Below are 17,194 nucleotides of genomic sequence, written 5' to 3' on the forward strand. Positions count from 1 at the left end.
ACACACACAAAAAAAAAAAAAAAAAAAAAAAAAACTCTGAGTACTTCAGCTGAGACCTGAAAAATAAGGAAAAGAGCCACACAAAAAGATGGAGTGGGAGAAGACATCTCATGCAGAGGATAGAGCTAGTGAAAAGACCTGAGGAGCCTGGGGCTGAGATTCACACCTGTAGTCTCAGAGATTCAGAGGCTAAGGCAGGCTTTTATTTTAACCAGGATTGAATCCAAGGGCACTGAGCCACCTCTCCAGTCCTCTTTATTTTTTTATTTTGAGACAGAGTCTCCCTAGGTTGGTTATAGTCTCACTAAATTGCTGAGAATGGTTTTGATCCTATAATCCTCCCACATGCACCACCATGCCCAGCTTTTGTTTGTTTTTGAGACACACAAATCCCAGGCTGATTCTTCCTTTATGGTGAAGCCCAGGTAGTGGCACAGGCCTGTAATCCCAGCTACTCCAAAGGCTGAGGAGAGAAGGATCATAAGTTCTAGGCCAGCCTGAGCAGCTTAGGAAGATCCTGTGACAAAATTAAAAAATAAAAAATAAAAAGGGCTGGGAATGTAGTTCAGTGGTAGAGCACCCCTGGGCTCAATCCCCAATGTGGGGGAAGAGGAATGAACAGGTTTTTGTGGTGGGTGAAATGTGATGGGTGAAGAAGGAATCAAAGATGAGTAGTTTTTCCACTTGAGCCCCCAAACGGTGGTGCCATTTACTGAGATGAAGATGGGAGAAAAACGTGTTTATTGCATTTGGGAAGGGGAGTATTAAAAGTTCTGTTCTGGAAAAAGTGAGTTTGACATACCTGCTGGCATCCACGTGGAGATACCAGAAACACAAGTGGAAATGAGATCTGGAGTTCCAGGGAAAAGGGAAGGCGGGATATGAAATATTGAGAATCATTTCGTAGTTATGGATTTGAAAGAGAGGGGGGGAGGAAGGGAGGGAGGGGAGAGAGGGGAGGAGGAAGGGACAGATAGAAAGAGAGAAGGGAGAAAGAAAGATCCTTCGAGGAGGGAGTGATCACCTCTGTGAGAGGTTCAACAAAATGACTGTTGGCTGCCCGGTGAGGAAGCAGTGCTAGATGCAGTTGTGCTCGAAGCTGGACGACCGTGAAACAAATACTCTTTCTTTTCAGTCCTCTTCATGACTGTCCTTGTAAGCTTCAGGCTGAAAAAGCAGGAGGGCAAAAGCTTGGAGAGAAAGGATCCTAAGGTGGAGGGAGGGGCTCTTTGAGTATCATACGATCTCGTCCAGGGCTAATGTCTTTGTTGTTTCTACTGAGCCTGGGATTGGATTGAGACCTCCCAGAGAGTTTTTTCTGAAAAAAAGCGTTCCGGAGCAGGAAAATTCATAATGAAGAAAAAGCACTGACAGCTTATCTAAAAATCATGCTTTGGACTTAGGCGAGAGTGAGGGGAGCGGTGTGACATCTTCCTCAGAACTGGTAGCTGTAGCGGTGAAGAGGGAACCCAGCAGACACAGAGAAACACCAAGCCTAAAGGAAGGAAGCTCGGCCTGAGACTGGACGACTTCCTCTGGCTCCGCCTCTCTCCTCCAGCCTATAAGGATCCAGAGAACTGGAGGCGGCGCTGGGGCAGGGAGGAGCAAGGACCGTTAATCCTCCAGAGAGGTCGCATCTACTTAAGGGCTTGAGTCCCTTAAGGACTCACAGTTGCTGCTCATTGCAAAGCTTGGGTGGGTGTATAGCTACTTTGGAAAAAGGTCTGGCAGAGTCATATAAAACTGAATATTACACCTACTCAACGACCCATAATTTCTTACCTAGATATGTATTCAAAAGAAATTAAAGCCTAAACGTGTAGTGCATGCCTGAAATGCCAGCAACTAGGGAGGCTGAGGCAGGAGATTGAAAGTTGGAGGCCAGGCTCAGTAACTTAGAGAGACCCAATCTCAAAATAAAATATAGAAAGTATTGGAGATATAACTCAGTGGCAAAGGGACCCTGGATTCAATCCCCAGTACAAAAGAAAAAGGAAAATAAAAAAGTTTATAAATGTCAAAAGAAAAAATGTTATAGGAAAACTTGTGTGGAACTCTCAAGAGCCTCTGTAGAAGCAGGCTGTGGTACTACAGAGGAGGAAAGAGTTGACTGCATATGTGGTAGGCCTATTTGAGCAGAAGGTAGTGGGAAGAACAAACAGTCTTTTCAAGACGACTTAGGTTCAAAACTCTCACTTTCTGTGAGACTGTATTCGTTTCTTATCACTACTGTTTCTTTAAAGAATTACTATAGGGCTATAGGGCTGGGGGTATAGCTCAGTTGGTAGAGTGCTTGCCTCCCATGCACAAAACCCTGGGTTCAATCTCCAGCCCCACAAAAAAAAAAAAAAAAAAAAAAAAAAAGAGGGAGAGAATTTCTATAACCCGGGTGTGGTGGCACACCTGTGATCCCAGCAGCTCAGCAGGGCAAGAGCAAGGCGCTAAGCAACTCAGTGAGACCCTGTCTCCAAATAAAATACAAATTAGGGCTGGGGATGTGGTTCAGTGGTCGAGTACCCTGAGTTCAATCCCAGGTACCAAAAAAACAAAGAATTACTATGTAGCCAAGCGCAGTGGTGCACACTTGTAAAACCTAAAAGCTCAGGAAGCTGAGGCAGGAGGATCGCAAGTTCAAAGCCAGCCTTAGCAATTTAGAGAGTCCCTAATCAATTAGGTAAGACCCTGTCTCAAAATAAAATATAAATATAAAAGAGCTGGGGGGTGGCTTAATGGTTAAGCACCCCTAGGTTCAATTTTGGGGAAGAAGAAAAAGAAGGAGGAGGAGGAGGAGGAGAAGAAGAATTATTTCTATACGTGTTTTTTAAACTGGGGATTGAACCCAAGAGTACTTTACTATTGGGCTATATCCCCAGTCCTTTTTATTTTTTATTTTTGAGACAGAGACTCATTAAATTGCTTAGGGCCTTGCTTAGTTGCTGAGGCTGGCCTCGAATTTGTTATCCTCCTGCCTTAGCCTCTGGAGCTCCTAGGATTAGAAACCTGTTGCATCGCAGGTGCTATTTCCTCTATTTTCAAAGCCAGCAGTAACAGTAACATATCTCTCTCTGCCTTCCTCCCTCCCTCCCTTCTTGGTCTTCTTCCTTTGTCAAATCTCTGATTCTCTGAATAATCCCCATATCTCAATTTTACTTTCTGGTGCTGGGGATTCAACCCAGGGCCTGGATCATGCTAGACAGTCACTCTACCACTGAACTACATCCCCAGCCCTTTTAATTTTATTTTGAGACAGGGTCCCACCTAGTTGCCAAAGCTGGCTGGGAAATTGCAATCCTCCTGTGATCACCTTTGGAGTAGGTAGAAATAAAGACATGGGACACCACGCTGGACTCAAAATTATTAGCCACATCTGTAAATTTATTTACTTATACATAAAACCTATGTTGGGCTGGCATTGTGGCTCAGTGGTAGTGTGCTTGCTTAGCAAGCCCGAGGCCCTGGATTCGATCCTCAGCACCACATAAAAATAAGTAAAGGTATTGTGTCCTACAACTAAAAAATAAATATTTAAAAAATAAAAAATAAAACCTATGTCACAGGTACTTGATATGTCAAGACAACACTGATGAAGAAAATTTTCTAAAAGTTTTGTTAGCTAGTTGTGGTAGTGTTTGCCTGTACTCCAGCAATTTGGGAGGCTGAGGCAGGAAAATCATAAGTTCAAGGCCAGCCTCAGGAAATTGGGAGGCTGAGGCAGGAGGATCACCAGTTCAAAGCCAGCCTAAGCAACAGCAAGGCACTAAGCAACTCAGTGAGACCCTGTCTCTAAATAAAATACAAAAAATAGGGATGACTGTGGCTCAGTGGTCTAGTACCCTAAATTCAAACCCTAGTACCAAAAAAGGAAGAAAAGAAAAGTGCTGGGCCCTTAGGCGAATGCCTATAATCCTGGCAGCTCTGGAGGATGAGGCAGTAGGAACAGAAATTCAAGCCTCAGCAATTTAGCAATTTAGTGAGACCCTAGGCTACTCAATGGGAACTCTGTTTCAAAATTAAAAGGAAAAAAAAATGGCTGGGGTTAAATGCCCTGGGTTCAACACACACACACACACACACACACACACACACACACACACACACAGAAATATGGGAGCTATCATTATCTGTAAAATGATGTGGTTGTACTCACCCGTAAAAATCTTTTAGCTTGTTATTCCAAGTTTTGACAAGGCAAAAATGAGAATGAGAATTTAAAAACAAATTCTCAGAGCATCCAGTATAACAAGAGGGATAAGAATCCCCTAAAGGGCCGGGGTTGTGGCTCAGCGGTAGCGCATGTGCCTGGCAAATGTGAGGCACTGAGTTCAATTCTCAGCACCGCATATAAATAAGTAAAATAAAGGTCTATCAACAACTAAAACAAAATTTAAAAAAACATTCCCCTGAAGAGCCAGGCTCAGTGGCACACGCCTGTAATCCCATGGGCTCTGGAGGATGACGAATTCAAAACCAACCTCAGCAAAAGCAACTCTGTGAGAGTTTCTATCTCTAAGCAAAATACAAAACAGGGCTGGGGATGTGATTCAGTGATTGAGTGCCCATGAATTCAATCCCCAGTACCCCTCCCCTCCGCCCTCCCCACCAAAAAAAGAATTCCCCGAAGCCTGGGAATCCTTCCTTTTCTTATACCCTTTTGACACCTGGCACAGATTTCAGAGTTCCTTTCCTATGGGCATCAGCAGGGAGGGAAAGACAAATGGAGAAAAAAAAAAAGATTCTTAAAAGGGCAGAGAAGGGTGAAGAGTGTTGTGGGGCAGGATAGGGGACTCGGTAAGCCATGGGGTGATTTACTCGGAAGTGAACAATGGTACTGAGTGGAAACAGTGTGAGCCGCAGCGTGTGAGCTAGGGGTAAGAGGGAGGGTGTTGATAGAATAATTCTCAAAACTTCAGAGTTGCATTGTGAGACTAGAGCAGAAGTTCAAGCCAATCAAAGCAGCCAATCAAAGCAGTTTCTGCCTCCTTACACCACGCTCAATCATATACCGGAGGAAGTAAACTGGGGTATCACAAATAACTTTCCTCGGGTGTGCGATTGAGAAGACCCAAGCTTCTGGAAGTGGGAACCAACGAAAGCCCCGCCCCCATGGGCACGCCCACGCTGTTGATTGGCTGAAGGATTTAAAGACCCGACCTGTCATAGGTTGATTTTTCTATCCCAAGTATTTGAAAGTTCCTAGTTTGTCAGCTTCGCCTGTCTGCCGGTTTATTGTTGCGACTGCCCGCACAAGTGAGTTCCTGCTCGACCTTTGAAATGGGAGGCAGAGAATCTGGTTCTTGTAGGGGTCCCCGTCGGGAAGGTACAGATGAGTGGGTCAGACGGAGGGAGCACGGTTTCCGGGTTTTCCGGGACCCCGGGATTTACCTGTGAATTCCTTTGCCAAATATTTTCCACCCCACCCCCACCTTGGAGGTGGGAAACTCCGGGCATTAGAATCACACTGACCATGAGACCTACTAGTCAAGGGCAAAAAAGTTTGTCTCTCCCAGTCTGTTTTCATTTCTGTAATAGAGACCTGCCTGGCTACCCATAAACCTAACTTGGAAAACAGAAGGCGCACATTTCATGTAAGTCCCTTTCCCATCTCCACACTTGAGACTCTCTTGATTTTCCGAGAGAGGACCATGACGATTACCGTGCTGGTTTTGGGTCTCAAAGCAAAGCAGGCCTTTTTGTCTCATCCTCCTCCTCCGCCCACGCCCCCATGAAATGCGGGGTCCTAGCAGGACAACCGAGGTTTCTCAGTTTCTGATACTTTTGACGCTGCCCCTAGAGTATATTTCTAGAGTGGGCTTTCGATTAGCCCCAGGGACCTTTTACCGTTTCTAGTGACTTCCTTGTGTTACCAGTGAGAATGTCCATGACCCTGTGTGACAGGGTTCCCGGTTACGGATCACCTATTATATCCTGAATCTCTGTGACCTCTATGCTCCGGTCTCTTCGCAGACTTGCAGAGGTGGTAGCAATGATCTCGAGCACCCAGGTGGCGGCAGCGGAAGGTGACCACGCGGACCTGCGGTGCCGTGTGGCAGTGGAGGAGCTGAGCCCAGGAGGGCAGCCACGGAAACGCCAGACCTTACGCACCGCGGAGCTGAGCCTGGGTCGAAACGAGCGCCGTGAGTTGATGCTGCGGCTGCAGGCTCCGGGGCCAGCCGGGCAACCGCGCTGCTTCCCCCTGCGCGCAGCGCGTCTCTTCACACGGTTCGCCGCGTCGGGGCGCAGTACGTTGAGGCTCCCAGCAGATGCCGTTCCCCGGGCGGGCGCGGTGCAGCTGCTGCTCTCCGACTGCCCCCCGGACCGCCTGCGACGTTTCTTACGCACGCTGCGTCTGAAGCTGGCTGCGGACCCGGGTCCCGGGCCTGCCTCCGCCCGCGCGAAGCTGCTCAGCCCTCGACCCCGCGACTTCGTCACCATCAGCCCAGTGCAGCCGGAGGAGCTGCGGCGTGTGGCAGCAAGGCCGGTTCTAGACACCACGCTGGCCAAGCAGCCGATGGAACCCGGGACTGGAGCCAAGCCCAGCATGGTGAGAACGAGAGAATGGGCACGTCTTTGGGATTAGGTATACTTAATCATTAAGATGGAAGAGACTAAGGAGGCTCAAGTGTGGGGGACTAGACTGTGGCGATATTCAGGGAACAGCTGTGAGCTCAGAGATGCCATAGGTCATGGAGTATGACAGGGTCGTTGGACTCTTCTGTGCTTCCCATATGTAAGCCCTGAACCTGAATAAGCAAGAACAGGTAATGAGAGTCCAGGCCATAATAAAAGATAAGAGAACGCCAGAAAAGGCGATTTAAGAAGGCAAAGTAGGGGGCTCAGCGGTAGAGCGCTCGCCTAGCATGTTCGAGGCGCTGGTTTGATCCTCAGCACCACATTAAAAAACAAATAAATAAAATAAAGGTACTGTGTCCAATACAGCTTTAAAAAAATGGAAGGCAAAGTAAATTTAAAAAGAAAAAGAAGAAGGCAAAATAGACCAACGCCTATAATCCAAGCAGCTCCAGAGGCTGAGGCAGGAGGATTTTGAGTACAAAGCCAACCCCAGCAATTTAGCAAGGTCCAAAGTAACTTAGCAAGACCCTGTCTCAAAATAAAACATATTTAAAAGGATGTGGCTCAGTGATTAAGCATCCCGGGGTTCATATCCATTGTACACACATACACACACAAAAAAGGAAAATTAGGAGTATATTAATGTATTGGGGAGAAGTGAAGCAGTCAACAGTGTCTGGACAGTCAACATTCCCATCAGATGAGGGAAACATGTCTGGTGGTCTGACAACTGTTTTTGGACTGGGGCAGGTTGGTCGCTGACCACAGGGTTTTGAGACTAAGCTGGCAAGAAGCTAGAGATGGAACAAGAAGGGGCCTTAGTTGGGCAGGGTTTTGCTTGGATATTTTGAGGCGAGAATTTTGGAATAGGAGGAGAAATGAGAAGAAAATTTGGGTGAGAGAACCAGAAAGGTGAAGGAACCCAGAGGAGGAAGCTGAGGGAGGATCCAGACCCATACACTGGGGATCTTCAGGGCACGAGGAGAGACCCAATAGTTACTGGCAAGATCTCCAGGTGAACCAGAGCTGTCCTAGGGTACCAGGGAGTGAAGCCAACCGAGGGAGAAAGCCAACAGTCTGTATTGAACACAGATCAAGAAGGGTGGGAGTAATGTCTGGGGAGGTGGGAGGAGGCTCTGAGACAGCCCTGTCTCCATCAGGAAGCCCCAAGGTGGCCTCTACCTGTGAAGAGGCTGAGCTTGCTCCCCACCAAGACACAGCTTTCTGAGGAACAGGCTGCAGTGCTGAGGGTTGTCCTAAAAGGCCAGAGCATTTTCTTCACTGGGAGCGCAGGTAGCAGGGGCAGAGTAGGGGTGGAGGGGGCGGGGGGGGGGAGGGAGGTAGGATGGAAGAACAGGCAACCCTGACTTTGCCTCCTGTCCAGGGACTGGGAAGTCATATCTGCTGAAGCGGATCCTGGGCTCACTGCCCCCCACAGGCACAGTGGCCACTGCTAGCACTGGGGTGGCAGCCTGCCACATTGGGGGCACTACCCTCCATGCTTTTGCAGGTAAATGGGAGCCCCTGGGGCTTGAGATAAGAGCAAGTCAGACTTCTGGGGTGGAGGGATAGGAGGGCAGCATTGATGGGGGCTGGGGTCTCAGTTCAGGCTGAGTAGTTTCATTCACAGGCATCGGCTCAGGCAAGGCTCCCCTGGCCCAGTGTGTGGCTCTGGCACAGCGGCCAGGCGTGCGGCAGGCCTGGCTGAACTGCCAGAGGCTGATCATTGACGAGATCTCCATGGTGGAGGCAGACTTGTTTGATAAGCTGGAGGCTGTGGCCAGGTTAGTATATATGGTGAGGGTAGTAACTGAGGCCAGAATCTGGTTATTTCCCAAGTGGAACTGTCTACTTAGCTTTTTTAAAGCACTACTTGCTCCCCTCCAGAGCTGTCCGCCAGCAGAACAAGCCATTTGGAGGGATCCAGCTCATTATCTGTGGGGACTTCCTGCAGCTGCCACCAGTGACCAAGGGCTCCCAACCCCCTCAGTTCTGCTTCCAGGTACCACTCACCCCCTGGCCCTGCCCCCCCGGGGGAGTTAGCTGTGTTCCCTGACCCACCCCCCACCCTTACCCCAAACAGGCCAAGAGCTGGAAGAGGTGTGTGCCAGTGACCCTGGAGCTCACTGAAGTGTGGAGGCAGGCGGACAAGACCTTCATCTCTCTGTTGCAGGCTGTGAGGCTAGGCAGGTAGGCCCTGGCAGGAAGAGAAGGGACCATGGGGTGAGGAACCAAGCACAGTGACCCAGGGTAGGGGGAGAGATGCCTGTTCTCAGGAGTAAGTAGTCCACTAAAAGAGGAGTTTTAGGCAGGACACTGGTCAACTCAGGACAAATGGCAGTCGATGACTCCAAAAACATGGTCCCTGCAAGTGAGGGACCCAGCCTCCCTTGGATTTGAATTCCTATCACCCAACACAAAGGCTGGCATAGAGTAGGTATCAAGGAAGAAAACGGACATGCAGGGGTTCAGAAATGTCAACATCCCCATTCCAGATGCAGAAACTGGGTCAAAGAAGTGAAGTGACTCATACAAATTTATGTCCAGTAAGTGGCTGAGCTGGGACTTGAACCCAGATCTGAGTCTTAAAACCCAAGCTCCGTCTACTCTGGGACCCTGTAGGGTCAGGGTCAATTAGTAGGGAAGGAAAGGTTATGTACCTGACATCTACCTGCTGAGGTCAAAGTTAAAGTGCTGTGCCTATCTTAAGGTGGAAGTGGAAAGGAGGCCAGGAAGGTGAGCAGAGCTGGACCTGGAAAGATAGGTCTGATTGGGATGGGACTCAGGTGGCAGAGAGTCTATGCCTGGGGAAACCTGTTGTAGATTTGGGAAGCAGGTGGGAGGGAGCACAACACACACTGACACATGTGGGGAAGGCCAAGTGGCAGTGTAGGCAGAGAAGGTTCCAAGCTATTCCTATTTGGTGGCTATTGCATCTGGGCCTCGGTGTGAAAAGTGGCTTGACACGAGAGAAGATAGAAATACAGGCTAGCTATTTCATCCAAAGCAGCAGGCAAGTGGCTAGAAAATTTTACGTTGGAGGGCCATTTGATGACAGGGTAGCCAGTATTATCTACATCAGTGCCTTGTCCCAGGCCTGCAAACCTCTGGCCTATGTTCACTCCTCATTTCCAGCTTCCTCAGAAACACTTTGGGGTGGGATGTTGGTCAGCTCCTACTGGGGGAACAGACACAGAAAAGGCACTCACATATGATCACAGCTAGCACCCCAACCCCATGCTCATTCTCCATATCTGGGGTCCAAGTGGAAAAAGGACAAACTGGCCAACCTGGGAGCCAGCATATCTGGTCCTGGTACCCTTTTCCAGTTCTCAGGCCTGACCTATAGCCTGCTGCTCAGGCCATACTGCCCATGTTCCCCACCTCCTCTGGTATAAGTGAGCTCTGCCCTAATAGCCCAGCCCCCACAGGTGCTCTGATGAGGTGACCCGCCAGCTCAGGGCCACAGCTGCCCACAAGGTAGGGCGAGACGGAATTGTGGCCACAAGGCTCTGCACCCACCAGGATGATGTGGCCCTCACCAATGAGAAACGGCTGCAGGAGCTGCCAGGTAATTAGAGATCCAGGACTAGTTAAGACCAGCTGGGAGGGGTCATCAGGCAGGTGTGGCCCCCAGGCAGCCTGGGTTTTTAGGATCATTTGGGAATCCAGGGTCTCAACCTCTGTGACCATAAAGGCCCTTACATTTGCAGATGTAACTGTGATCTTAAGAGGTTAGGCAAACTGATTCCAAAGCACCCACTAGGTCTGAGCGGCCTATCTCCCATACCATGGTCTAATATGTGGTTTTAGAAGCTGAGCCACAAATCAATGATTCATAATCCTGTTTTTCCATCTCTCTTTTTCCAGGTGAGGTACATAGCTTTGAGGCTATGGATAGCAACCCTGTGTTAGCCAGGACCCTGGATGCCCAGTGTCCTGTTGGCCGGCTCCTTCAGCTAAAGCTGGGGGCCCAGGTGAGTAGGAAACTAGGTCTAGACCCTGGCAATCTGGACTGTCTTGTATGAGCCTCCCCAATCCCTCTGCCCAGGCCATTCTGTAGCCAGTGCACCAGCTGTGACCTCACAAAAACCTCCATCTGGTTTCCACCTACCTTTCTACCTTCAGTTTTCCACTGCCCTCCTTTTCTTACTCCTGGAGGTCCTCTAAGCTATGTCACTTTGGGCAAGTCCATTCCCTTTGCTGAAGCTCAGTTGCCTTGTTTCTAAAATGGGGGTTGAAACACCTCCCTCTTGGCTGTCTTTAGTCGTGTACCTTATAGATGGCTGAGTCCTCATCCCTCCCATAACAGTGGGGTGAGCAGAATGGGAGACTTTCCTCTGGGCCCAGAGGGTACCCACAGGGAAAACAAAGGCACAGTGTGGCTGAGACCAGGGTGGCAGGACCCAAGGGCCATCCCTCGAGATTTGTGGCCCCATAAGAGATCTGATCATTTCTGTAGCCCAGTGATATAGGTGACCTTACAGGCTTTACCTCTTTCTCCTGAGGCAAACTGAGCAAATATATTCCCCTTTGACACAGGGGAAACTGAGATCCTGGGAATTAAGGCTGTCTGCCCCAGGGGTCAGAATTAGCTGGTGGCAGAGCTGAGGATTGGGACTGGGTACCCCTTGATGATAACCCCCTGCCCTTGGCCTCTGATAGTGACTGCTAGAGTTGATCCAGGTGTAAGGATGGGCCCTTTGCCACTTCTCTAGTCCTCCTTCCCCTCAGGTGATGCTGGTGAAGAATTTAGCTGTGTCCAGGGGCCTGGTGAACGGAGCCCGAGGTGTAGTAGTCGGGTTCGAGACTGAAGGGAGAGGTAAGTGATAGGGAAGGACAGTTGTGCTATGTGGGTTTGCAGTAGGGCCTGGGGAAAGTGTGGGAGGAAAAGGCCAGAGACCTCTCCTCTCAGCTATGAAGCAGGACTAAAAGGTGGGACTTCTCTGTGCCTTCCTCAGGGCTGCCCCGAGTGCGCTTCCTGTGTGGAGTCACTGAGGTCATCCATGCTGACCGTTGGACAGTTCAGGCCACTGGGGGCCAACTCCTCAGTCGCCAGCAGCTGCCCCTCCAGCTGGCCTGGGCGATATCCATCCACAAGAGCCAGGTGACCACTCAGTGAGGGAGTGGGGACACAGCAGGGCAGAGTAGACAGCATATACCTGGGACATGTTAGGTTGTGTGCCTTGAAGGTCTTATAGCCTGTGACCTAGATGGAAAGTTCCAGATCAGGAGTAGAATAAACCTTCTTCCTCGCTGTCCTCAGAATAGACCTTTCTTTAGTAGATTTCGCAGCCCTTCTCCAGGGAAGGATATAAGTCACCTCCTCTTTGCTTTTTCCATTTGCTGAGCCACTACCAGATACGTTAATCCCTACAAAAACAGTAAGAAGCTGGGTGCTGCGGCTCATGCCTATAATCTCAGTGACTTGGGAGGCAGGAGGATCCCAAGTTCAAGGGCAGCCTCAGCAATTTAGCAGGGACCTAAGCAATTTAGCAAGACCCTATCTCAAAAAATAAAAAGGGCTGGGGATGTGACTCAGTGGTAAAGCACCCCTGGGTTAAAACCCTAGTATAAAAAAAAAAAAAGGGGGGCTGGGCATGTGGCTCAAGCGGTAGCGTGCTCGCCTGGCATGCGTGCGACCTGGGTTTGATCCTCAGCACCACATACAAAGATGTTGTGTCCGCCGAAAACTAAAAAAAAAAAATAAATATTAAAATTCTCTCTCTCATAACTAAAAAATAAATATTAAAAATTCTCTCTCACTCTCTCTTTAAAAAAAAAACTCAAAACTATATAAAGTACATGTAATTAATAATCATTCCCCTTTCTCAGAGAAGAACACTAAGGGACTAAGGAACTTGTCCAAGGTCACACAGTTAGGGAGTGTCAGAGCCAGGATTCAGTTTCACACCTGGGTGACCTAGAGCCTGAGCTCTTTCCTTTCACCCCCCCCCCACTTCTTACCCTGAATCCATCCATGTCCCCCTGTATTCAGACCCCGTCTGCAGTTAGGCTTTCCCTCTGCTGGAGCCTCTCTGGACTGAGTGAGGAGATCTGGGGGCAGTCACTGGGCTGGTGAAGGATCAGCTCTTGGGTGCAGGGGACTCCAGACTAAACTCTCTCTGTCTCTCCATCCCCCAGGGCATGTCTCTAGATTGTGTGGAGATCTCTCTGGGACGAGTGTTTGCCAGCGGTCAAGCTTATGTGGCCCTTTCCCGGGCCCGCAGCCTACAGGGCCTGCGTGTACTAGACTTTGACCCCATGGTGGTTCACTGTGACCCCCGTGTGCTGCACTACTATGCCACCCTGCGGCAGGGCAGAGACCTCCATCTGGTAAGAGGGAATCAACCACAGGAGGCTGAGGCAGGAGAATGGCAAGTTTGAGGCCAGCCTAGACAACTTAGCCAGACCCTGTCTCAAATCTTTTTAAAAAGGGCTGGGGGTATATCTCAGTAGTGGAGCACTTGCCTAGCATGCACTGGACCCTGGGTTCAATCCCCTACACTATTGAAAAAAAAAGAGTCACCTAGTGGTGGGCCTGTGACTTTGGCAGGCTGGGACAGAGGAAAGGCCCAATAGAACCCTGGGGTGGCAGAGCCCTCTACTGGCTCTTTTGGGGATGGAGGTAGGAGGAAATAAATACTGGCCCCCCAGGCTATGCCCTAGAGAACAGGAAAAGCTTGTGACTGGGCTTTTTGGCTCTGATTCAGGAGTCTCCAAATGATGAAGATGCAGCCTCGGACCAGGAGAACATGGACCCAAACCTCTGAGCCTCTGCTGTAAAAAGAAGACAAAGAATGATCTCCACAACTTGCAGCTCCCTAGTGGACCAAGGCCCCAAGGAATAACTGGTGGAGGAGACCAGTGTTCCTCTGTCCCTTCTTGGGGGTTCTCAGCCTCCTTGCAGGACTAAAGGAAGAGTGCCTCCCACTCACTTACCAGCTGTGCCACAATTTTTCCTGTTTGTCCTGGGTAAGCTCCTTCCATGATCAGAAGTAACCTTTTTTTTGCCAGTGGGAATGGGTCCAATGGTGTCAGAGGTCAAAGCTCTCAGCAAGGGATGGACATAGAGCCAAAGAGTCCTTAATGCTTCTCCCTCTAGGTTGCAGAAGAGAGAGGCAGGAAAGACAGAGGCTTAAGGGAGCAGCATCAGGCCTCTCCAGCTGGGACTGCCTTAGTCCATTTTGTATTGTTATAACAAAATACAAAATACGGTGAGATACTTCATAAAGAAAAGAGGTTTGTTGGTGGACATGATAGTGCACACCTATAATCCCAGTGACTCTGGAAGCTGAAGTAGGAGGATTGCAAGTTCAAGGCCAGCCTCAGCAACTAAGCAAGACCCTAAGCAATTTAGCAAAACCCTGTCTCAAAATAAGAAAAATTTTAAAAGGGGGTAGGGATGTGGCTCAGTGGTTAAGCACCCGGGTTCAATCTCTAGTAGCAAAAAAAAAAAAAAAAAGAAAGAAAGGAAGGAAGAAAGAAAAGAAAGGAAGGAAGGAAGAAAAAGAGAGAGAGAGGGAGGTTTGTTTAACCCACAGTTCTGGGGGCTCAAGAGCATGTAGCCAGCATCCACTCAGCTCTGGTGTGTCCTCATGGCAGATGGTATCAAATGGCAGAAGCACACATGATCATATGGCATGTGAAACAAGAAGCAAGAGATGGGCCAGGTGAGGTGGGCACCTATAATCTCAGCGACTCAGGAGGCTGACCTAGCACCCGGATTGTGTGGAGATCTCTCTGGGCCGTGTGTTTGCCAGTAGTCAAGCCTGTGTCATGTCTCCCAGGCCTACAGGATGATCGCAAATTCGAGGCCAACTTCAGCAACTTAGCAACACCCTGTCTCAAAAGATAAAACAAAAAAAAAGGACTGAAGGTATGGCTCAATGGTAAAGCACTCCTGGGTTCAACCCCAGTACCAAAAAATTAAAAAATTAAAAAAGAAGATGAAGCCAGAAATGGGGAAGGGTCTGGCTTGCTCTTTTCATAACAACTGCTCTGGACAGAACTAATCCCCTCCTTCCACACCTGATACTTCTGTAGGACAGCATTAATCTACTGTGTGAGGACAGCGCCCCCATGACTTAATTACCTTCTGTTGGACCTCACAACTTAAAGATTTAAAGGTTACATCACCTCAGTACCACCACACTGGAGACCAAACTTCCAGTATATAAACCTGAAGAGGACCTGGAGGAGACTCACACCAGGTACAGGACCAAGAGAGAGAACAAACCTGAGTTATCCCACAGCTGGGGTCAGCCTAGCACAACCCAGAGCAAACAACCTTCTGAGCCTAACCGGAGAACATATGCTGCAAACGTGTGCCCATGTTTTATATATTATATACATGGGCACACATGTTTATATGTATATATATGTGTATATACATATATTAATTTTAGTTGTAGATGGATATTGTAGTTACAATTTTATTTATTTTTATTTTTATGTGGTGCTGAAAATTGAACCCAGTACCTCATGTGGTAGGCAAGCACTCTACCACTGAGCCACAACCCCAGCCTCCTGTGTGCCCATATCTTAAGCTGTTTTTTTTTTTTGGGGGGGGGGGCGGAATAGTGTTCTGGGGCACTGAAATGATTGTTCCCAAGTTGTATTTATTTAGGACAAATAAACCTGTGATTGTGTAAGCTCTGCACCTTCTGTCTCATTTCCCACCACTGTGAACATGCACACAGAGGTGTTTGCTCATGTCACAAGGGCCATGATCACAGTATTTGTATGTGAGGTTTTGTTAATATCATTGGTCATTTGGGAAGCTGAGTTATTTGAGGCTGGTGACTAACAATAAAATGACAAAATGAATCACCATCACCCAGTAGTCAGACAGGAACACACTACAGCATATCTGTTTGGGCCCTGCTAGAACTCTGGATTTAGATGGGGAAAAAGTCATCAGTGAACTACCTGCAGTTCATGAAGAAGCATGATGGAAGCTGCTCAGGGGTCCTCACAGGCTAGCTAGAACTGGTGCGATTCTCTGCTTATGAAAGAAAAGTATCAATTCTGGGTGGAAAATATGGGCTATAATAGAAGCATGCATCAGCCACTAGAGGTGTCTTTCACTAATAAAAGAGAGCAATAGCTACTTAAATGTAAAATCACCACTAGGCATGGTGGTGCACACCTATAATCCCAGTGGCTCAGGAGGCTGAGGCAGATGGATCCAAGTTTAAAGCCAGCCTTAGCAATTTAGTGAGGTCCTGTCTCTAAATAAAAATATATAAAAGGGCTAGGAATGTGGCTCAGTGGTTAAGCGCCCCTGGGTTCAATCTCTGGTACCAAAAAAAAAAGTAAATTTACCAATGATGGGAGAAGTAGAGAATAATAAAATCATGTTGGTTGCTGGAAGCCACAAAATCTAGGTGCTCAGAGGCTCTTATTGCTGTCTCCCAAAAGCCAGCAGGGGCCAGGTACAGTGGCACACGCCTGTAATCCCATCAGCTTCAGAGGCTAAGGCAGGAGGATGGAGAGTTCAAAGCCAGCCTCAGCAACTTAATGAGGCCCTAAGCAACTCAGTGAGACCCTGTCTCTAAATAAAATACAAAATGTGGCTGGGGATGTGGCTCAGTGATTAGATGCCCCCACACACACACACACAAAAAGAGCCAGCAGAGGTCCTAGTACACAGAGGGTAGGTGCTGAGGAAGTGACTGGCTAAATGGTGGAGGCTACTGACATGGGGGCTCAGTGCTGTGGTGGTTCAGAGAGGTTATAGGGCTCCTACCTTACTGGAAGTTCTGTGGAAGGAGTAGGGCAAAGCCCATGGGAATGAACGATGGTTTTAGCTCAAGAGACAGACTTGGCTTTCCTTACTGATTTTGCCACTCACCAGCTATGTGAGTTTAGGCTGCTGCACAACCTCTAGAGTCCTTCCTCATCTGTAAGGTGCAGTGCTGACTGTTCTTTCACATAGGATTTTTAGACAGACCAGCCAGGAGCTGGGGGTATAGCTCAGTGGTAGAGTACTTGCCTACATGCATGAGGCCTGGGGTTCAAACCCAGCACTGCCTAAATAAATAAATAAATAAATAAAGCCATCTATTTGGCAGAACTCCATCAATAGCCATCACTAATATTTATAATCACTATTGAACATTTCTGTGAAGTGTGAAGTTTGTGGTTTCTACACAGCCTTTTTTTTTTTTTTTTGTACCAGGGATTGAATACAAAGTCATTATTAAACAATCAGCCACATCCCCAGCCCCTTTTTTTATGTTTTATTTTGAGATAGGGTCTCACTAAATCCTGAATCTTCCCTAAATTGCTAAGGTTGGTCTCAAACTTGTAATCCTCCTGCCTCAGCCTCCCAAGTCCCTGGGATTATAGGCATGTACCACTACATCTGGCCCCAGGGGCACTTTTATCAGGGAGTTATGTCCCCAGTCCTTAAATTTTAATTTTTTTGCTACTGGGGATTGAATCTAGGAAAACTTCATCACTGAACTACATTTTCAGTCCTTTTATTTTGAGCCAGGGTCTCACTAAATTGCCAAGATTGGTCTCAAACTTTCAATCCTCCTGCCTCAGCCTTCCAAGTCTCTGGGATTACAGGACTGCACCACCACATCTGGCTACATAGCCCCATTGGCAGAAAAGA

General features: G+C 48.3%; 1 protein-coding gene across 1 annotated transcript; it reads left to right on the forward strand.

Annotated features, from left to right (window-relative positions):
- Positions 1-5,944: 5,944 nt before the first annotated feature.
- On the forward strand, positions 5,945-13,343 carry PIF1 (PIF1 5'-to-3' DNA helicase; the record flags this gene model as incomplete). Its single annotated transcript, XM_081288698.1, has 12 exons — positions 5,945-6,541; positions 7,731-7,863; positions 7,955-8,080; positions 8,201-8,354; positions 8,458-8,572; positions 8,654-8,760; positions 10,002-10,141; positions 10,441-10,547; positions 11,305-11,392; positions 11,532-11,677; positions 12,715-12,906; positions 13,284-13,343. 12 exons carry the CDS (start codon positions 5,945-5,947, stop codon positions 13,341-13,343), a joined length of 1,965 nt encoding a protein of 654 aa, XP_081144824.1.
- Between the last annotated feature and the right edge of the window lie 3,851 nt (positions 13,344-17,194).

Source organism: Spermophilus citellus (genome assembly GCF_964194105.1).
Source record: "Spermophilus citellus genome assembly, chromosome: 4".
Taxonomy (NCBI): Eukaryota; Metazoa; Chordata; class Mammalia; order Rodentia; family Sciuridae; genus Spermophilus; species Spermophilus citellus.